The sequence below is a fragment of the Mixophyes fleayi genome, chromosome 7 (assembly GCF_038048845.1).
Source record: "Mixophyes fleayi isolate aMixFle1 chromosome 7, aMixFle1.hap1, whole genome shotgun sequence".
NCBI lineage: Eukaryota > Metazoa > Chordata > Amphibia > Anura > Limnodynastidae > Mixophyes > Mixophyes fleayi.
The window spans coordinates 15,399,531-15,423,776 of record NC_134408.1 but is presented as its reverse complement, the minus strand read 5'-3'; the positions used below and the strand labels follow the sequence as shown (position 1 = coordinate 15,423,776).

At 35.7% G+C, this 24,246-nt stretch overlaps 1 protein-coding gene across 1 annotated transcript; it reads right to left on the bottom strand.

Moving 5' to 3' along the window:
* Positions 1-15,878: 15,878 nt before the first annotated feature.
* Positions 15,879-18,133, bottom strand: LOC142098468 (olfactory receptor 1-like). The gene is made up of 2 exons (XM_075181314.1): positions 18,012-18,133; positions 15,879-16,713 (listed from the first exon to the last, which is right to left on the bottom strand). The coding sequence occupies exons 1-2, from the start codon at positions 18,131-18,133 to the stop codon at positions 15,879-15,881; spliced, it is 957 nt and encodes a 318-aa protein (XP_075037415.1).
* Positions 18,134-24,246: the final 6,113 nt, after the last annotated feature.

Below are 24,246 nucleotides of genomic sequence, written 5' to 3'. Positions count from 1 at the left end.
AGAATAGTGCATACAGCATAGATTGAAAAACTTATTTAGTGGTGAATTGTAGTAATGGTAGATGGGTGATGGGGAAGCACAGTGGTAGTAGGTTTGAATGAATGAGTAGAGTGGGAGGACAGACAATAAAGTGCAGCAGATAAATTATTTTAAATGATGTACAGAAAATAATATGTGGAGAGTTGAAAATAAGATATGGGTATGGGGTGTGTAAGGTGCTTAAATGAGATGGGGATTATTGTCTGGGGGGACATGATTATGTAAATGATAGGATAGGATATTGGATTTAAATACAGGCATTCAAAGGAAGGAAATACTTAAAGGAAAAATAAAAGCGTCTTGAAAAGTTATGTCCGGTGATGATTAGATATCAGGTGTCCATGTTAATAGAATAATACAGTAATAGATAGGGTGGATGGAGAAAAATTGACCCAATAAACTTTTTTCATGTGTGTGTGTAACATTTATTTATTGAGGCGATTAATTTTAAAATGGCTTAATTCTCCAAACCTCTCAAATTCCATCATGCGTTTGGACAGAGAGACTACAGGGTTGATAATCATGGCTAAGAGGTTGTCTGCAAACAGAGCTAGCTTGTGCTCCGACCCATCAACCGATAAATATTGGTTATTTCTAATCGATCTGGCCAGAGCCTCCATGCAGTGGATAAAAATCAAGGGGCAGAAAGGGCATTATATTATGGATAGAGAATGCCTTGGAAAGAGCGCCATTGACCTTCACTTGCGCTGTGGGATCTTTATAGAGATCAAGAATTCTGTGCATGCATGTAGGGCCCAGTCCCACATGCTTCAGCACTCCAGTAAGGAACTGCTAATCCACTCTGTTGAAAGCTTTCTCTGAATCTGTTCACAGGAGGAAAGCTAAATGCATTATTTCTATGCTCTTCATGGTGTGGTCTCAGACTTTGCATCCCAGGAAGAAACCAATTTTGTCACTGTGAATCATAGCTTGCAACAACAGTTTTAGGTGATTGGCCACCATTTTGGCAAAGAGCTTCAAAAGATTTTGAGCGATAACTGGAGCATTGGGAGGGGTCCTTACCAACCTTAGGGAGAATCTAGAGTCATTGGAAATCTCGTTGAAGGCCTTCAAGTGCATGGGGTTCAAGGACTTTCCAAAAGTTATAAAGTAGCAGATAGTGAATCAATCTGGGCCTGGGCTCTTGCCCACTGGAATGGAGGAGATGGCGTCTACCAGTTTCTTCATGGAGAATAGTCGGTCCAACATCTCACTGGCAGCCTCAGAGATCTTGGGGAACTAACACTTCTGAAAGTAAGCTGTGTTCAAGAGCTGTTTAGACTCAGTGACCATCTGGAAGGACGAATCAGAGATAATATACAACTTAGAGTAGTAGGACTGAAAGGCAGATGGAAACTCTTGAGTTAAATGGCTTTCCTGCCCGTTAGCATCCTTGACGATTGGATAAAGGAAGCTGCACACTGAGCACTTAGTGCCCTAGCCAAGAGTTTTCCCAGCTTATTTCCTCACTGGAAATATGAGTGCTTGCATTTGCTCAAAGCCAGTTTCTTGTAATCCCTGAGTAATTTATTGAGGACACTCTTGCCGTAGTCAATTCTAACAATGTCTCGCTGGCTAGGGCCGGGTTTACAAACTCCTTATTTTACATTGGAGCTAGTCCTTATAAATGGTCTTTTGTTTCTTAATGAATGCACCATTTGGATCACATTTGTGCACCTCTCAGTCACCAGTGATATGGCAGCGACATTGTTATGTTCGATTTACTTAGCTAAGGCCTTGTCAATTTAGTCCCTGTAATATGTTTCATAAAGTAAGGATTCATTGAGCCTCCAGGTCCAGTGTCTGGGAGGGTGTACAAGGACACACAGGGTGAGAAATATAGGTGCATGATCTGACTAGGTCATTTGGCAAATCGCTGCCACTTCTACTACATGCAAATGTCTATCACTAATAAAGATGTAGTCAATACGAGATTTCAGTGATGCCAGTGTTGACTACAGGAGCAATGTGTGATTGTGATTAGGAACATTGAAATTATTAAAAGTGAATTTTTAATGAAAGATCATGCATTTGATAAGGAGACCACGGCCTTTGCTAAAGAAGTGGTGAGAGAGATTGGTGACTTGGAAGTAGTTAGCAAATGAATGGCTACTCCTTTAGTTTTCCCATGGGGCAGTTACCATAATAGACATGAGGGAAGTGCTTGTTAACCTCACAATTCAGGTAGACAGCCCAGTACAGTGACGGACACCTGCAGTTGTATGAAGAACTTTTGGGGTATGGCAGACCCCAATGTCAGTGGGATTTTGAGATGAATCAATGGAGCACATAAAGCCTGCGACTACACTTAATGGCGTTCAAACAACAACCCCCGAACCAATAAAGTTTAACTGAAAGTGAGTTAGAAATGGAAACAAATATAATACATAGAATAAAGGCATAGAGGGATTAGTATCATCATGACTGAGACTGGAGAGTGACAAGAACAATGTTACTGAAGACTGGAGAGTGACAAGACCAATTTGACTGGAGAAGGGAGAGTGACAAGTACACTGTCACCCCTTCTGTTTCTGGGTGAGCTATGGCACAGTAGAATGTGACTGGAGGCTTTTAAAAATACTGCGAGCCCTATTATTTGAATTTCAGTTTCAGCACTAAACACTGCAACCTCTTTCATTTCTGGGTGAGCTTTGGCATGGTACAATGTGACAGTAGACTTTAAGAACACTGACAGCCCTATTATTTCTATTTCATCACTGACAATGAGCAATGATGCAATGGCAAGTAGACTGTAGCCTGGCAAGAACACTGACACCTCTCCTGATTCAGTGTTCTTTAACTCAGTCGAAGTGCTCTTGGAGGATGTTTTGGTACCATTCTTTATTCATGGCTGTGTTTTTAGGCAAAATTGTGAGTGAGTCCACTCCCTTGGCTGAGAAGCAACCCCACACAATAATGGTCTCAGGATGCTTTACTGTTGGCATGACACAGGACTGATGGTAGTGCTCCCCTTTCCTTTTCCGGACAAGTGTTTTTTTAGATGCCCCAAACAATCTGAAAGGGGATTCATCAGAGAAAATGATTTTACCCCAGTCCTCAGCAGTCCAATTCCTGTACCTTTTGCAGGCCATCCTTCAAAAGTCTTCACCTCACTGTGTGTGCAGATGCACTCACACCTGCCTGCTGCCATTCCAAAGCAAGCTCTGCACTGGTGGTGCCCCGATGCTGCAGCTGAATCAACTTTAGGAGATGGTCCTGGCGCTTGCTTGATGTTCTTGGCCGCCCTGAAGCTATCTTCATTACTATTGAATCACTCTCCTTGAAGTTCTTGATGATCCGATAAATGGTTGATCTAGGTACAATGTTACTAGCAGCAATATCCTTGCCTGTGAAGGTCTTTTTGTGCAAAGCAATGATGAATGTTCGTGTTTCCTTGCAGGTAACCATGGTTAACAGAGGAAGAACAATGATTTCAAGCACCACCCTCCTTTTAAAACTTCCACTCTGTTATTCTAACTCAATCAGCATGACAGAGTGATCTCCAGCCTTGTCTTCATCAACACTTTCACCGGTGTTAATGAGAGAATCACTGACCTGATGTCAACTGGTCCTTTTGTGGCAGGGCTGAGATGCAGTGGAAATGTTGTTTTTGGGATGAAGTTTATTGTCATGGCAAAGAGGGACTTTTAAATTAGTTGCAATTCATCTGATCACTCTTCATTAAATTCTGGAGTATATGCAAATTTCCATCATAAAAACTGAGACAGCAGACTTAATATATATTATATTTGTGTCATTCTTAAAACTTTTGGAAATGACTGTACAACGTATGGCAGTACTAAAACAATGAAAAATATAATTTCCTCTTGCAATAAATAATATCCATATGTAATTGTTAGAAATCAAATTCATACAGTCCAATCTTCTAATATTTTCTATAACTCCTTTAGCTTCCGCGATGAAATGGAGTCATCCAATGGGATCACAAATGTAAATAAAATATATATAGGGACTAATATAATGTAGTATGCTCAATGTAAATTCTATATATTCTATAAGAGTGACAATCACTAGAAAGGTATCAATGTCTTTAAGGATTCTAGACTATATAACACCATAGTGTGTCAATATATTGATGCATACAGGAAATATGCTATGAAAAATCTAAGAAGAGTGTGCCAGCTATGCTACTAATCTCTGAAGGGCTGTCTTTATTTCATTATTACGTAGACTATATATGAGAGGATTTACCACGGGTATCACTGTTGCATACAGCACAGTCAAGATCTGTTCTAAGAAATTGTGCTGGTCTGATGCTGGTATCATATATACAGATATACAATTAACATAGTAGATGACCATGACGGTGAGGTGGGATGAGCAGGTGGAGAAAGCTTTTCTTCTTCCATCCTTTGATTTAATATGCAATAAAACACTGATAATTTTTATGTAAGACATCACATTGCACAAGAAAGGACAAACACCAAATAACACTATGTCAACATATATGATGATATAAAACATGTTGGAGCCAGAACAGGAGATGTTAATCAGGGCTTTAGGCTCACAGAAAAACTGATGAATAGTAAGAGAATGACAGAATGACATATTAAGGACTGAAAATATACCTAACATTGAATTTATACATGCATAAAACCAGATGATAATCATCAGCAGGATACAGATGTTCTTGCGCAATATATGGTGGTAGTATAAAGGATGACAGATCGCAATGTATCGGTCGTATCCCATCGCAAATAAAAGTATATCCTCTGTGCTGACAGCCATAATGAAAAAGTACATCTGAGTGAAGCATTCTGGGAAGGAAACTGTGCTATTCCCAGACTGTAATATATCTAGTAGTTTAGGGACAGTTACTGTTGTGTAACATATATCTATAAAGGACAAGTTACAGAGAAATAGATACATTGGAGTGTGTAAATGAGACTCCAAACATATAACTGTAATTATAACTATATTCACCAATACTCCAATCAGATATAGTAAGAAAAAAATACTAAAAATGAGGGGTTTGTCATCAGCTTTCATGGAAAATGGCAAAATGTGAAATTCTCTAACAGACGAACCATTGTCCATGAGATTCTGTCACCGTTCTGCAAGAGACTAATAATAAGGTGTAATATTTTATTAGGAGAATAATGAGCCACTTACTGTAAATATAAGATGTTAGAACTAATGAGAAGTTTGATGACCAAATAAATTAATGAGACTACAACCCACATAGTTGTATGGAGGTCAAAGAACTCCAATGTGACTACTAATATTCTAGTACGTTCTGATGTAAAATATAAGGATATTAGAAGCCACTGAGAAGTTTCATGACCAAATAAAAGTATGAGATTTCTCCAAAGTAGCATCTAATATACTCACTTTTTGTACAGTAGGGGTACAGTATTCCTTATAAGTTTTAATTCAAAACACAGCAAGTTGCTTCTATGAGGCGATCCTCCAGTCCAGGTGTGCTTTACCTTTATTGGTAGTCATACATCACTGAACATTTTGAAAATTACATGACAAATCTCTAAACATAAGATATCATTTACAGGAGTGAGATCACTACTCTCCAAGTGATAAAAATTCCAATTCACTAAATTTATATTTTACTGGATAGTTTACATATTTTCCTGTCACTTGTGCATCTTTCTCTGTTGTCACAGTGCTTTTTGAAAGAGGATAAAGTTGACATTCATTGTAATATACCTAGCAGCTTAAACATACTGATTGAATTAAACAAATGAATGAAATCTAATAGAAAATCAAACCTCTTCTTGAAAAGTTGCTTATTCTTTGGTCTGTAAAATTTGCACAAACAAGTAAAACAAAGTAACGATTTTAAAGCACTGAGGTGGTATTATATCAATACACTTGCATTATAAAGAAGGATTAAGGTGAATCAATGTTGTAGGACTTTACGTTTACTCAATACCAAATGTGACAGTGATTGTATATAGGTTACATATAGTTACACAGTTACATTGTTATTTAGGTTGCAAATAATACCCAAAAATGTGTCAGTAGGTTTAAGCTTTCAATATCAAAAACCCAAGTTGATCCATTAACCCTATAATACATAGTCCAATATATCTTAAGAGGTCAAAAAATCCTTGCTGGCAATTGTACAATACCCTGATTCAATATACTAAGTTGTATTTTTGAAGCCCCTAGCACTTTATGTTATGTTTTATTAGGAATATGTTCCAATCTTTACTCACCTTTTTGCACAGAGTTTACCAAAACAAGTTCTTGTGATAGTGCTGGTTATCTTCCAGCCAAGAACCATTTTCGTAACTAGATATATAGGGGTATATTTAACGATAACCGCATTGTTGCCACAATCATTTTCATTCCATATTGCAATGATAAGGAATGAAAGATTGTGACCATTTATGAAAAGTGTTCTGCCAGAACAGCAGTCACGATAAGCGGCTGTCATGGCGAACTCACCGCTTACCTATCTCCTATCTTCTCTATGGTCACTATCACCTAGTTGCCACCTTTTCAATATTTGCAAGGGTATTCTACAAAATCTTAATTTTGCTAGCAATGTGGAAGAACATTTTTTTCCATCTACTTAACCCCCATCTCCTCCCTTTAGCTCGTCCTCCCTTCTCTCCTCTTGCCTTAACTGGCTCCTCTTGTGCCTGGTCTGTTTACCCTCCCTTAGGATGTAAGCTCGTATGAGCAGGGCCCCCTCCCCTTCTGTCTCCATACCTGTTCTTCCGCTCCGTCTTTACTGCATATGACTGGCCGGAGTTTCTGAAGTATTGGTACTTTTTGTTCATTGTTCTGTATGGTTTCACCCTGTATAGTCTACTGTTAGTACTGTGTGCGGCGCTGCGGATACCTTGTGGCGCCTAACAAATAAATGATAATAATAATAATAATAATAATAATAATGGATGAATATTCAACATTTGGAAATAATTTAGGATTGAACTTGAAAACACAGAGTTCCCCCAAGCTGTGAGTCAGCTGGCCACTGACTAATTAGAAGCATTGAAGTGATTAACACATTATAGTACATGTACTAGAGGTTTGTTTGCTCTTGTTTGCTAAAGTGTTTATGTCATTTGGACAGTTTGGATATAATATTTTTATACCATATGAGCTCATGTGGCAATTGATGTTTATGTTTTATTGAATGTTTTATATGTTATATAATAAAATGATTGATCTCAAAATCTTTGCTTTTTGCAACCTGGTAGATTACGCTAAATAGAGAGACTGCTTTTGTATACGATACGAGTGGGACCACAGCAGATATAGGAGATATTGGGTTATAAATAGCTGGGATCTTTAACATTGCTGATGTGTCATTTTAGGGATACTAGAAGCTTCCTAAATAGGCCCCTAAGTCTAATTTCTTACAAGGGGTGCCCTTGTGCCTCTTGCTACAGAATCTATGGTATGGGCAATTAATATCTTTGTATAAAAATTCTTCATCCATGTGACATGAAATAACAGTTTACATAATTATGATTCTTCCTGCTAAAATGTATTTTTTAAAAAACTTTGCATAATATGTAGCTTTTAAGTACTTCTAAATCTTTATTTATTTTTGCTATAAGTAAAACAGATTTGCTTTAAATACAGCTTACATATATTACAGATTTCTATTGAAAGTAGTCTAAAAGTTGAATTTTTATTAGCACATTAAATTAAAAAATATAAATTATATTGAAGAAATAAAAAACGCATAAAGGGTCATAAAGTGCATAACATTAACAGTTAGACCACATCTTGAAGGACAAAGGTAGTTAGTAGATAGCTAGTTCATTAATAGGTGGAAAAAATAGGTGGAATTATAAAGAGAGGTCAGAAAATAGCGTAGAGGGGAACTAATTAATATGTTTTAATATATTTCAGGGCATTACAAGTTTTTTTGTACCAAGGAAAATACAGAGGACAAGGGGGCATCAATTGTACATGAAAGAAAAATTATTTCGCCATGAGTATGTGAAGGGGTTCTTTATTGTAAGAGTGGTCAATATGTGGAATTCCGTAACACATGAAACGGTGATGCTAAATTCACTAGCAGAAATAAATAGTGCATTATATGCACTATAAGAAATTGTATATGTTGCTACAATTAGTGCCGGACATTCAAGGAATTTATTTGATTGACATTTCTGGGGTCAGTTTGGAATCGGAAAATGCAGGGCCCATACCTGCAGACATTCATTAATAGTCACCACATTCAACCAATTGCTTGTTAAGCAACTGCTGACAATCAGGTGACCTACAATAATTACTCAATCATTTGTCCATGGTTACATTGCACTATATATATTGCAATACTTTCAGTACATAATAAAGGAAACATTTGTTTGACTCGAAATGTTTTGCACGCCTTCATACTTTGCAGTTAGTAAATAACCCTTTCTGCATAAAATCTTTAATATATTAATTTTATATCCTTCATATATTTGATTTATAAATCAAAGTTGCACACTTTGCAAACCTCAATTTTGAACTAATCAGAAAAATATTTTGCTTTTCAAATGATCTGCAAAGAATATAAAAAAAAAAATTCTAATATATATGCAAAAGTACAATAAGAAATTGTACTCAAAGCGCATATCCTACCTGCATAGTGCACAGTGCTGTGTTGCTGCTGAATACCTTCTACAAATTATAAAAATAAAAAAAATCCCAATATTTTCAAATCTATCTGAGAAATAAATATATACTAGTCCTGTTGCAGTGTAAGATTACCTGCTAATAGAAGCACGTCCTTCTCACGTCCTTGTTTCATGTCAGGGACAAGTTATATGGGTGATTTTATACTATATTTATACAGTATGCTAATGAAAAACCTCTAGGGTAAAATAAAATATTATGTAGTTACATCACTCTAGCAAACTGCTCTGGGAGCTGATTTACTCATCTGCTTTATACAAAAAAGTTAACTTGTTCTTCTAGTTATTTATATACAGAGATTCATTCAGAATTTTGAGATTTTTATGCGTTTCCATACGTATTTTTGAATATTTAAAGATGTCATTATGGGCCTGATTAATCAATGAATGTTAATGCTTATATGTACTGTATTTTGTAAAAATCGCTCTGCGCATGTGCATTATTCCGCACCCCACATGGGTGGGGTACGGAATAATATTCATTATTCCCACAAGACTTATTATAGATATGTGCCTATTACCTATGTAGTAATGAGTGCTTTTTACGGTTACCAATAAAGACAAGTTTTAGATTACATTTTTTGGATTAAGGATCAGAGTGCTTTACTGACCAACCCTTGTTTCTTTTTATTAAATGATGGATATAGTACCATTTTTTATAGGGCTACACATTCCTCCACCTAATAGTTCTAAAAGTGATTCAACCTTATGGTAGACTTAATATCCTACAGATTCTTATGACACAGAATATTAAGATGAAGAGCCGCCTCTAACCAGTGTCTCCATTCCTCACATTCCCATTTTATCGCCAAGAGCTCTCAGTTACCCACATCATAATTAACCTCGCTAATGAAAACTTCTAGAATAGAAAGTAGAGGGATGCAGTTTGCTATCATCATGCTGAGAAATAGAGTAAACAGAAATCAGGCACTAGAACCATTCAAATAAACAGTACCTACCTGAACTGCTGCTTTCAGTATCAGGGCTTTGAAACCTGTATTAACAAAAATACAAAAATATAAAAGAGAGCGCTGTATACAGATAAATATATTTTATACAATAAATTAGGACCATAAGTGAAATCAGTGAAACAGAAATCACATACCACAGTAATTTACAGACAATCTGTTAGGACATCTATATATAAGGCTATACATGATGATCAATTATTGTGGAATTCCATCGGTTAGATAAATAATCCACACCGAGTTCAAGTGGAAATTGAATAATAAGTGGATGTGCAGTTTAAGATCTCCAATATGAATAATGTCGGTCCCAGAAGGTATTTTAGATGTGAGAAGAACCCTCCATAATAGGGGAACAATCCAATAGATGAGTGACTACAATGCTGCAAATGAATAATGCAGACAGAGTATTTAGCCTTCAGAAGTTCACTGTTGTCCATAAAACCATTGAGTTAGCAATCATCCACAGGATAATCAGATTTTAGCTCACTTCATCGAATAACATCAGTGTATAGAAAACCTCTAGGGTTATGTGGGTAATAGCTTAGGTACAGAATATTGGCCAAATATGGACCCATATGGCCAAAATACTTGGCAATATGGGCCCAAGTCAAAACTAGCCCAAGGAAGTCATCTAACCGCTCCAAGGTGGTCTATGACAAGAAGTTGTTCACTAAAAGCATTCAGCTAAGAGTTCCCTATAGGATGCTAGCACCTAGATTCATCGGACAGTTGAAGATTTCTGAGGTCATTAGTCTTTAGATTAAGACTTCCTCCTTCACTGCGCATAACTAATGTTTTCCACATCTCTCTTTTGAAATCTGTGGTCATTAACCAATTTTTGACCTCCAGTAAAGATCCATCACCAGTATTAGACCAAGATCAGTTGGAGTATAAAGTCAAACAAATCTTGGACTCCAATTGAGCTACAATTTTTAGTGGACTGGAAGGGTTATGGGAAAGAGGAGTGTTCCTGGGTTAAAACTTTGGATCTCCATGCTCCCTGCCTTCTCAGACCTTTCCATAAGAAGTTTCCCAACAAACCTCCTTGCTGCGGTTCTTGGTGAACACCGGGGAGCTCGTTAGACTCTGCACCTCTGGTATGCCGGCATCAATCTTGATTAGCACATGATCTTAGCTTTATTTGTTACATAGATAAGGATAAAAATGCAATTACAGAAAAGAGAGAGTACTACAGAGAAAACATAAGAGACAGAGAAGAGGGCCATCTGAAGTGAAAAATCTGCTTGAGCTACCTATGTCACCCTAGTTGTTTTTTAGGGGAAGGACATATATGGACTTGTAGTTAGACAGCAGATGAGAGGAGGAGAGTGAAGTATAAAAGTAAATTGTTATCCTATCCTAAAAATATGTTTGAATTTGTGTGTTTCACACTGTATGCATTAAATGGCTTAATTTTGGACATCAAAATAACTGTGTAGAGTATCTTAATTTTATGTTTAAATCACCACAAATGGTAAAGAACTTAGCCATGTAGAAATAATGAAGCCAGGTACTGTATTTACATCAAGACCATGTCATGAACAAATTCATTGCAGCACTTCCCAAAATATTGCATTATGGAAGATACAGGCTTATTAGCAAAAAAAATTCAGTAATCATTGTAGACCAACTCCAGAAATCATATTCATAACACAGTTCAACAGTAATATTCAAGCTCTAGAAAATATTCATAGATATTGGCATGTCTTGGGATGGAAGATGAGGTCAAGAAATTTCTCCCAAATAAACCAAGGATTATTAACAAAAAAGCAAGCGATCTACTTAATATTCTAACTAAAAGTTCAATGTCTCCCTTAAAAACCAGAATCAGTACTAAGTGAACAAATGGATTTCACTATTGCTTGAATTGTAGAGCTTATAAAAACAATGCTCAAAGTAGAACCAAACCAGTGACTATGTTCAAATGAAATGCCAATGGAAAAGATTTTGAGATCAAATAGACTATCAGTTGTAATACAGATGGGGTGATCTACATGCTGGAGTGCACATGTGGGCTCCATTACATTGGGAGAGCCAAACGCCCCATAAAAATCGCCGAACATCTGCCCAATATTAGAAGAGGCCTAAAGACACAGTTGGCTAAATTTTCTAAGCTGCGGGTTTGAAAAAGTGGGGATGTTGCCTATAGCAACCAATCAGATTCTATCTTTAATTTATTTAGTACCTTCTACAAAATGATAGCTAGAATCTGATTGGTTGCTATAGGCAACATCCCCACTTTTTCAAACCCGCAGCTTAGTAAATCTAGCCCAGTGTCTCTAATCATTTTTTGAATAACCAGAAATGTGACCGTAAAAGACTGAAATTTACAGGGATTCAACATGTAGAGTGGCTCTGGCGAGGACGAGACTTCTTGAAAAGCATACGACGCATATGAGGATATATTTAATGAAAATGTTGACCCCCTATGGATTAAATAGTGATTTCGATTTCAATTTGTTTTTAAAGATACAGAAGCATATTTTTAGTTCAATAATGAAAAAATTACCTTACCCTATAGGATTAAGACGAAGATAAGAATCTTTCTTAAATCCATTAGCCATTCTTTCTAGTTTTTATTTAATTCCATTTTACCTTATTTTATTTTATATCTATTTTTATTTATTTCTATTTACATTATTTGTATTGTTGTTTTTATTTACTCTGTTTCAACACTTACAAATTCTATTCTTATTATTTCTACATCCACTCATTTAAAATAGGAATATCTCCATAATACTGGAGAAACATAGGATATTCCTAGATAAAGTTGCATGTTTGGCCAATTTTATGTGATTTTAAATGGATTTTCAAATAAAAGAATACTTGTCCAATTAGATTTGTGACAAACTATAAGTAATCTCCACGTTACCTAGTATCAAGGCTTGACAAAGTCCGGTAGTTGGATGAAACGCATTGGAGCAGAGAAAGAAGTTTGTCACAACACAGCCACATAGCCGTGCATTCCATCGACCCACTTCCATGTTCCATACGCAACATTACAGAAGGTCTGCAATGAATCTCGAACGCTTTGGTTGTTAAACGCCAGAATAGAAACAGAAGACCTGCATTAGGGCTAACTAGGGTAAGAATATCATTGTGACCCTCTTATCGGTATTAAATGTTCTGCCGGCTCCAGATATGCAAAAGTTCCCAAAGGAGCTATATTCACTATATCAGTGCCTACACATGTCTGCATCTTGTCATTGTATAAACCTATCTCATGATTGTTCTAGATTTTTTTTCTCATTTTGTTTATTAAATTTGTTATTTATTAATTGTGTTTCTATTTGATTTTCATAATTGATCTATAAATACTGTTCTGCAATTAGCCTATAACCTAGAGACAAGACCATACCCATAGACTGTATGTAGGGTATATGTAGTCTTCAAGGCTCATCTATATATATATATGCTCTTACATGGTATGATATGCAAATATATATGTCAGACATTGCACCCTCTTGTTTCTTTAAAACTGTCTCTATTATGTAAGGAGCTGCATTTCTATTCAATAGCTCATCCTTATGTCTCATCCGACTTGCGTTGATCAAGACTCTAGTGTACATTACGTTTTGTTTAAGCTAATATAGCGCTGGTTTCAATTCTTTGCTTTTGTTTGTTCAATTAATTGTGATATTACGTATTGTATTATTATAATACATTTGGAATATTTTCTTCTAAACCATTTTGTTTCTTTGTACTTATATTCTATTACTTTAACCAAATGAACTTAATTAAAATAACTGAACAGTTTTGATTAATGTTAAATATTAATGGTGCAGTTGCAGTATACAAGACATAAATAACAAGGTCTTAATACGCAAGGGAAACAAGTGGGTTTATTTGTTGTGAATGTTGCAGTCACACTACACAAGACATGGTCAACAAGTTAAAACACAAATGAAGCAAATGGGTTTATCCATTTTTAATGGCGCAGTCACAGTACACAAGGCATACACATTGTTAAGGTAACATTACTCTATTCTTAAACAATATGATCTAATGAATAGTTTATTTACTGGGAGTTGTCTTTATGTAAAAATGCAGCATACAATCTACTGTACATTCTAAATCTGCCGTCCAAGCTGCAACTGTACGCTATAGGTAGAATTGGATATAATCCTGCTGTACAACTTTCACATGCTAGTGATGTCCAGCTGGAAGTATCTTTAGATGTGTCCGACTGAACTTATGAACCTGTACGTGCTTTCCTTGTGTGTGTCGTTTCTTGCGTATATGTTCGGGAGATAATGCATGTAACTTTTAGGGGTAGATTTACTAAGAATCATGTTTGGTATTGGTTTTTGTGCTCCAAACTGCTGCATTTCCTATAGGGTGGTTTGAGGCTGGGATGTGAAATGACTGACTATCTGTGGCAGATTGAAAACAGCTAAACGCCCGGTTTAGTCAAAACCGCCAGAAAAAAAAAAGTTTTTTCAATACCTGCTTTTGATTGGCTGTTGAGCTATTTTGCCATTCAGAACCTAAGAGTTGGCAGCATTGACTTATGAATTATGGGGGGAATCATTGTTTATTGATTAAGGTGCAAAATTTATTTATAATTATCTTATGGGGCAAATTCTATTTTTCATTATATTAAGGGGACAGTTTTAATGTATTATATTATATGATAGGGCTATTATGAATATATAATTATATTAAGTGACAGTTCTATTTGATTGCTAATGAGGGCAATAATTATTTATGGTTCACACATGTGGCACTACATATTGTCCCCATAATATAATAATACCATAACATTGCCCCCTTAATAATATAAAAAATAAAATGTGCCCCTATAAGTTAATTTTACATTTCTTTTGCCCCTTAATCAATAAATGATGGTTGTCCCCATAATTCATAAGTCTATAGTACCTCCTCTTATGTTCTGAATGGCAATATAGCTCAAACATCATGCAGTTTGAGCAAACTCGCCTCTCCCAACCATCTCTGGTTTCTGTCTGTATTTCTGGTAGTTTTCCCGACGGTTTGTCAAACAGTAGCTTATTATATCTGGCTGTATGCATTTTTATCGAGTTAAAAATTATGGAGATTTGGAAAATGGTGGTTTGTTAAACTGTTGTTTTCAGCCTTTTAACTGGCTGGTTGACCTGTAGTAAATCCGGCTGTCATCAATTCACCCTTTAGTAAATCTAGCTCTTTGTTTCCATGTGTCGCAGACACCATCAAAACTAGATTGCAAGCTCAGGCACGGAAACTGTGTCTGCCAAAGTGTACAGTTCTGTGCAGACCTGTGTAATGCATAGATAAATTAATAACAATAGAATCATAATTTTAAGCAAGGGCATAATATTGTACATATAAACCATTGAATTTAATTCTATAATAAAGATTAAATTATTGTGAGGGGAATTAAAAACAATTGTACGCATTGCTTTGAAGTTTATTTTTTTTTACATTGTTGTGTACCACACAAATGGGTCATAATAAAACAATTGCCAGAAAATTGTTGCAGATACACCATGAAAGTACTCTTCTGGCTGTGAACAAATAAAGACTTAAATATGCCTCTGTGCATAAAAATATGAGTCTTATATCATAAATTTCTTCAAAAATATATATACGAATAAAGCATTGGTACCCAAGGTAGACTGCACTCTTTGTCTTTGCTCTGGTCTCCAATGTACCAACTTGGTTAACTATTTAAGATCATGAATATTAATGTGATCTGGTTGAATGCATATCATATACAACCAGCACGAATAATAAAAAGATTACCCGGGCCAACTGACTGTACTACTGAACTGCTATCTTTAAAGACTTAAAGTTCGTAATAATCATCCTGGAGTTGAATTTTAATCAGAAGATTTTTCACTATAGGCCTATGTAGATAACTGCACATAACTGGGTGGAAATGCTTGTTATTCAAATCAGTGGGGCAATCCATTAGGAGTAATGTTTTGCTTCATACTGGCACCCTAAAAGATGGATGGGCAGGTAATGTTTTCTTGAGGTTTAAAATACTTGTTCAGTGGGTAAGTAATGTTCTCCATCAATCAGGATCAGTGTGAAGATATTTTTTGGGGTGGACATTCCCTACAATTCACTATCACAATTCTTAACAATTCCAAATCCCTGTGAATCTCTAAACCCTGGGATAAGACCATAAGGGACCACAATACAACCATGTGGGACCTCACTATGGCTGCGGTTCAGATATCATTTACATATAAATGTATAGCCATATAGGAAAAATGTCACGTAAAAGCTAATGAGCGGGTATCAGCTATGCCAGTAATCTCTGAAGAGCTCTCTTTATTTCTTTATTGCGTAGACTATATATGAGAGGATTTACCATGGGTATCAATGTTGTATACAGCACAGTCAAGATCTGTTCTAAGAAGTTGTTTTGATCTGATGGTGGTATCATAAATACGGATATACCGTTAACATAGTAGATGACCATGACGGTGAGGTGGGATGAGCAGGTGGAGAAAGCTTTTCTTCTTCCATCCCTCGATTTAATATGCAATATAACACTGATAATTTTTATATATGATATCACATTGCTCAAGAACGGACAAATGCCAAGTAGCACTATGTTAACATAAGTGATGATATAAAACATGTTGGAGCCAGAACAAGAGATGCTAACCAGAGCTATAGGCTCACAGAAAAAATGATGAATTGTAACAGAATGGCAGAATGACATTTTAAGGACAGAAAAAATGTATGTCATGGCAGTTGAATATGCATAGAGCCAGATAGTAATTATAAGCATGATACAGATTTTCTTGCTCAGTATACGGTGGTAGTGTAATGGATGACAGATTGCAATAAATCGGTCATATCCCATCACAAATAAAAGTGCATCCTCTGTGATACCAGCTATGAAGAAAAAGTGCATCTGAGTTAAGCACTCTAAGAAGGAAACTGTGTTATTCCCAGACCGTAATATATCTAGTAGTTTAGGGACAGTTACTGTTGTGTAACATATATCTACAAAGGACAAGTTACAGAGAAATAGATACATGGGGGTGTGTAAACGAGAATCCAAACATATAACTGCAATTATAACTATATTCACCATTATTCCAATCAGATATAGTGAGAAGAAAACACTGAAAATAAGAGGTTTATCGGCAGATTTGAGGGAAAATGGCAAAATGTGGAATTCTATAATAGATGTGTCGTTATCCTTCAAATGTTGTCACCTTTCTGCAAGAAAATAATAATATGATGTAAGAAACAATTAAGTAAACACTGCACCACTTATTGTAAAATATAAGAGATTAGAAATCACTGAGAAGTAAATAAAATGATGAGACTACAGGACACATAGTTTTATAAGGTTCACGAAACTCCAAGTTGACTACCAATATTCTAATATAATTTTGCTTTAAAATAGATGTTAGAAGCCACTGAGACTTTTCTTGACCAAATAAAAGTATGAGGCTGCTCCAAAGTGACATTTAATATGCATTTTGTTGTACAGTAGGGATACATTATTCCTTATTTCCTTAATTTGAAACACAGCAAGTTTTCTTATTGAGGCGATGCTCCGTGTCCAGGTGTGTTTTACCTTTACTGGTAGTCATACATGACTGAACACTTTAAAAATGGTCAAGTTACACTAGTGGCATCACTACTCTCCAATCATGAGTTGTAACTTAGAGGAGTACTGGCATCATTACTCTCCAAATATAAGTGATGACATTCTGACTCAAGAAGTATAAGGATGTATTTTACAAGATATTTTCATATATTCATGTCACTTTTTTAAGTTGCCATAATGCTTTTGAATCAAGATAAAGTTTACATTTATTGTAATGTGCCTAGCAGCTGAAACATAATGAATGAGTTAAACAAATGAATGAAATCTAATAGAAAACGGAACCTCTTCTTGAAAATGTGCTTATTCTTTGGTCTGTTATTAAAATGTGAACTTACAAGTGAAATAAATTAAAGAGATTGAAGCAGTAAGGTCCTATTCTATTACTACATTAGTATCATAAAAAAAGGATAGAAACGATATACTTGTGTAATTATTGGAGTGTATACAAGGGCATTTCATCTACTCACTATCAAATGTTACAGTGATTACATATATGTTACATATAGTTACATGGTTATTTAGATTGTAAAAAACTGTATGTCACCAGGTTCAGCATTTCAACCTTAAAACCCAGCTGATCTAGTAACCCTATAAAGCATAGTCCAATTTATCTTAACAAGGCAAACATTACTTGCTGCCAACTGTACAATATATTGGGTCAATATACAATATTGTGTTATTAAAGCACATAGCATTGTATATTATTTTTTATTAGGAAAATGTCCACTCCTTTATCACATTTTCCTACAGAGTTTGCCAAAAAACAGTTCTTGTAGGAGTTTTGGTCAGTTCCAAGGCTCTTACAGCAAAGAACCCTTTCCATTGATGGAGATTACATCTAATTTCTTCCAGCTGTAATGGGTGTCGTTGTGCCTCTTGCTACAGAATTTAAGGTATGGGCTATTAATACCTCTTTCATCATCCATGTAACATAAAAAAAGAAAATCTATAATTTCATTTCTTCATGTTCAATTACCTCTAAGTTTTTTTTTAAATCATTCTATACAGCTTACGCATATTACAGATTGGTATTGCAGTTAGCTTGATACAACGGGTTTTTATCAGCACATTAAGGAAAAATATATCAGTTACATTGAAGAAATACAGAATGCATAAAAGGGTTATAAATGCAATGATGCAAACATAGTACCTCAATTGCACGTCACTAGTTATATATATTTTATGTGTTTAATATATTTGCTTCTTAAATCAAATTTTACTCTTTAAAAATCTAGGGCCTGATTCATTAAGGATCTTAACTTAAGAAATTTCTTATTTAAGTCTCCTGGACAAAACCATGTTACAATGCAAGGGGTGAAAATAAGTATTCTGTTTTGCACATAAGTTAAATACTGACTGTTTTTTCATGTCGCACACAAATATCAACTTTAAATTTCAGTGTACAAATAAGCTATCAAGTATTTGTGTGCTACATGAAAAAACAGTCAGTATTTAACTTATGTGCAAAACAGAATACTAATTTGCACCCCTTGCATTGTAACATGGTTTTGTCCAAGAGACTGAAATAAGAAGTTTCTTAAGTTAAGATCTTTAATGAACCAGGCCCCTAATTATGAAATAGGCAAAAAACATTTTTTCAAGGGAAAATTACATTTTCACTGATCTAAAACATTGTGGCTGAAATTCAGCTGATATACATGCAACTTGTTAAGGATTCTCCATACAAAAATACAAAAAAGACATTTTAGCGACAGTGCATTTCCTACCTACATAGTACACAGTGTTGTATTGCTGCTGATTTTCAGCTACACATGCCTGAAGAAATATTCTCCACATTTTCTAAATTATCTGTGATATAAATATATAATTGTGTTATAGCAGATTAAAATGACCTACAAATAGATGTGCTAATGATGAAACTGTAGAGCACGTCCTGTTCCAGTCCTTGCTTCACATCAGGGATGAGTTATATGGGTGATTTTATACTCTCTTTATAATGCATGTGTTAATCAAATCCCTCTAGGGTAAAATAAAATATTATGCAATTACATCATTATAGCAAACTGCTCTGGGTGCTGATATTATCTGCCATAAATAAAGTTTTCTTTTTCATCTAGTTAACTATATACTTTCAGAGCTTTGAGAGTTATAGAATAAAAACATTTGAAATTCTGCCTCAGTATTGGTGCTTTTCCATATGTGATTGTAAATTTGTAAAGGGGACATTATGTGTTGAAAATGTATATTCTAATTTTACTGTCCCTTTTAAATTTACTACACAAGAAATACATAAAATACACATATGTATTGCAGTGTTTCTCAGGAGCCTCTGTAGCATCAGGAATGATGGACAGTGAACCTATTTTTACAGGACTGCATGTTGGTTCGTGGAACAAAATGCAGAGTACAGAAATTTTGCACGGGAGCTTGGCAGGTTTTGTGCCGATGGGGGATGTTCCACCCAACGGTGAGATAGGCACAATGATGAATTAAGCTATGCCATAGATCAGCACAAATTAGATTTGTCTTTGAGGGAAGATGTGTTTAAATGAGCAGGGAGGGGTGCTGTAGGAGTGTAATTGGAGCTACACTACTTTGCTTGGCTAGTGAGGGATAGAATGTGCTGCTGTCACTGGTTCCTCCAGGTAGAAGACCAAGAACCCAAGTTACACTTATCTTTCCGTATCCATGGAGTGTTGGTTGGAGTAGTGATATAAAGGAGCCAGATCAGTAGATGTAGAAAGTCAGCCGGGATCTGAAGATTTTCCATGAGGGAGTCTGGTAATAGTGTGCGGATCCAGTAGGAATGTACTAAGAGGTGTAGAAGGCAAAACTGTTAGTTGTTAAAGGAGCACTTGATTTGTTATGGTTATTGGTATTTATGGAGAATGTAAATTTACTGTGCTTTGTGGTATTAGTTATAGGGGAGTATGGTGCATAGAGCAGAGATGGAAAAAGCTATGCTGTGGTGAATAGTAATGATTGATGGGTGAGGGAGAAGCGCAGTGGAAGTAGGTTTGGATGAACAAAAACTGAAAAGCATAGGGGTACAACAGGCAATAGAGTGCAGCACATAAAACTCTGATGATACATTATATGCCATGCTGTACTTACAATAATATGTGGAGTACTGAAAATAAGGACTAAGGTATGGGGTATGGGGAATGTAAGGTGTTAAGACGGGATGAGGATTATTGTCCAGGGTGATCGGATGATGTTTGTGATGATTAGATGTTAGATATTATGATGTCCATATTAATAGTGTAATATAGTAATAATTACATGGGGTGGATAGAGAAAATTTGAACCAATAAAGTTTAATTGAAAGTGAGTTAGAAATGGCAACATATATAGTACATAGAATAATGATAAGGATAAATAAGAGTTGGTGAAAAAAGGAGCAAATATAGAGAATAAATAATATTAGAAATCATTCCTGATTTTGGCAGCATCACAGCTGAGTGGATGTGACTCTTATACTTCTGGTGGCAGAATTCAGTTCTTTTCCAGCAATTTCAGTTTAGTTTATTGCTCTAGGTAGGTGTAAATATTCCACAAATTAGGTATAATAAACAAAACGATGTACACATAAACCAATGTTTTGAAAAGTTAAATGCAATATTTGACACTTGATATAAAGGTAGCCTTGTAGACCCCTTATTGTTAGTTGGACAGAAATAGGGTCAAAACCAGAACTCAAGCCAGATATTTTAAAGAGCTAGAGACTAGAATACAGCATGGCTGCAACTATAACTGCCACTGAGAGTCTGGGCTGTATGCACTTATAAAGAGAAACAAACCAATCAGGAGGGCTCCTGCCATTTTGGGCCCCCTCTAAAGATGATTCGTACTGCACTGTCAGTTAGGCTGATGGGAGGTTTCCTTTTAAACCAAGCTACTGAGAAATGATAGAGGATCGTGGTAGCACTCATCTACGCCTACCCGGACCCCTAGAAGAGTGTTTCTCTGGGAAAAGCTTGTGAACAGTATCTTTTAACGGTTCTGCAAGAAGATCAATGAAGGGAATCCAAGACATTTCCAATGGACAATATGCCTTCCAGTGAACCAAATAATGGAGATGACCTTTTAGAGTTAAAAATTCTCTCACTAACATATTCATGTTGTCCATCAACCAAATCTGACCCCTTTCTGAAAAAAATTGGAGTGGAAAACAAGTTTAAGTATGAAACAGGGGAAAATCCTAGGAATTCTCTAACTGGAAAGAAACCAGATTAATATTATTGATAAACCTAGGCTAAGTATCCCTGATGGTTGTCACTTACTTTGTATCTAAAATTTCCATGTGATTGGCAAAATACTTAGAATGAAAGGTAGCATGTGCCAATGGTGTTTGTACTTTTCGCCATATAAATTTTAATCATAGTAAAACTTGTCTGACTTCATGAATATCAGAAGAATGCAGAAAAGAAAACATGCAAAAATCCATGTAAAACAATTAGAGTTCTACAGCAACAGTACCCAGGGTAGACTTATTCTGCAACTTGGAGATATAACACCTTAAAAGCTGTTCTAGGACTTGGTTGACTCTTTTAGTTTGAACACTGCTCTGTATGTGACGTACAGGAGAATAAGAAAGGTAAATGCCCAAATTAGAATAAAATGCCCTTCAGGACCTAAAAATAAACTTTAGCAGACACAATGGAGAACATTCAACAATAAAATCCACTGCTGGATATTTCCAGGGTTCAGTAAAAGGCATCAGCTGGCCTGGGGGAAAAGTCATCAGTCCTTTATTACTGGCTCAATCTTCATAGGTATGGACAAACTCAATAATATTGTTCATAAAGGAGGGCCACCAGACCAATTGAAATAACTATTTAGTGGACTTATGAATACCAGGATGAACAACTAGCTTGTTTTCATGAACTTAAGACAAGGCTGCCCTACAAAATTGTTTAGGAACAAAAAGGAAATGACTGATAATGTCTTTAGGAGCCTGTTTTTGAGCTTGTAATAATTTGGTGGACAGATCCTGGTTCAAAGCTGCACGATTCTGTGTGTTAGGAATTATAGACATTTTATCAGGAACTTTATTATGTATTTAGATAAAAAAAAAACTCATAAACTCATTAGGCATCATTCTTGGTAGGCTCAAAATACTGCAGATTCTTATAACCTATATACGCAATGGTGGGATGAAAAGGTGCCTATACCAGTGTCTCCATTGCTCAAATACTTATTTTATCACCAAGAGCTCTAAGTTACCAACATCATAATTAACCTTGCTAACCAAAAAAATTATAGAGAGGAAAGCACAGAGATGCAGTTTAAGATCATCAATACCATTTTGAGAAATGACTGCTCCAGCGCAACATCAGAAGAATTAACCTTAGCAAAAAGATAAATTGCTATTATGATGTTGAAGCAGAAGAACTGTACTAAATGCTGATTAACAAGCCTACTGTGACCAATCTGCAGTATTTGCTCCTTTTTTAGTTAAAGCGGTAATAGGAGCTATAATGGTGTAAACAGATTTTATAAACCTTCTGCAATAACTAGCAAGTCCTAAAAGTCTTTGGATGGCTTTAAGATTTGTAGGAAGTGCAAAATCAATAATTGCCTGAACCTTCACAGGATCCTTTGAAATCTGATTTGAGAAACAAGACAATTAAGGAAAGAAAATTCTTCTACTTCAAGTGCACATTTCTCCAACTTGGCAAATAACTGATTTTTGCTCAATCTTTGCAGGACAACTTTAACATGCGTAAGATGCTTAGAGAGAGACGAACAAAAGTTCAGAATGTCATCAAAATAAAGTACAAACAAGATCTCATTGATAAATTCCTGAAAAACTGTCCGAGAATTACAAAGTCCAAATGGCATGGCGAAGAATACATAATGTTCATTACGGGTGTTAAATGCATTCTTCCATCCATATCATTCTTCGATATGAATACGATTTTAAATTCCCCTCAAATCTATTTTAGATAAACAACAGCCTCGTTGATTTGGTCAAAAAGTTTGGAGATGAAAGATTTGGTATTTATTTCTTACTCTAATTGCATTCATAACTCTATCATCTATACAGGGGTGTAACCCTCAAAATATTTAGAAAAAAAGAAGAAACTGGCACCTGTAAATGATGTAGATGGTCTGACAAAAACCTTTCTTTAAATTTTCTCTCACTGGATTCAGAGGCTGAGGTGGAGTAAACCTTCCCATAAGGAGTTTTGAACCAGAAATTAAATTAATGGCACAATCAAATCAAAATCATTCTGTGTCTAAAAAATACCCTATAAATTAAAGCCAACACAATTATTGACATGTATTAAAAAAAGATGTTAACAAGTAATAGAAGAATATTTTTTAGAAGGAAATAGATGTGGACCTAGGCAAGTTCCTTCAAGTCAACAAGGGCTTGATTTTTCCCATCTTCTTAGAGCAGAAGTGAGCCAAGTGGCCCTTCTCACCACAATATTAATACAGTCCAGAGGTTTGTTACTTTTGTTATTGTCATTATGATTATTAGTAGCATAAGAGATACATTCAAACATATCAGCTTCCTTTTTTATGCATCAAGTTATTTAATAGACAGCTATGACAGTAGACAGTATGAGACTTTCTAGGGCTTTTGGAGTTTGGCACTTTACCAAAAGATCCTAGCCAAAATTGATTGTGCAGAGCTGGGTCGTGTCAATCACAATCCGTCACCCATCAGCAAAACATGGAAGAACTTAGAACAATATTCTTCTACAGGACTGTAACCCTGACTAAGGGAATGTAAGTAGATCTCAGAAAAGACCAGGTCTAGGTCAAGGAGATCTATGTACTCACAAAAAGCATCCACACAATACAAGGTAGGATTCAGTGGTTCAAGGCCAAAGGACCAGATTTGAGCATAACCCTGTAATGATAATATAATTATCCCTAACACCTGCTGTTCTGAACCTGAGGAGAAGGGTCTTAGCTTAAAGTATAACTTTGCAACTCTTGCAGAAGTTCCTGTTTTGTCTGTGGTCACCAGAGGTGATCGAGGAGCTTCTCATTGGGCAAAACCAAAAATTTAAACAGATATACTAAGGACCTGGAGATTTGAATACAGCGTGGCTATAAATAT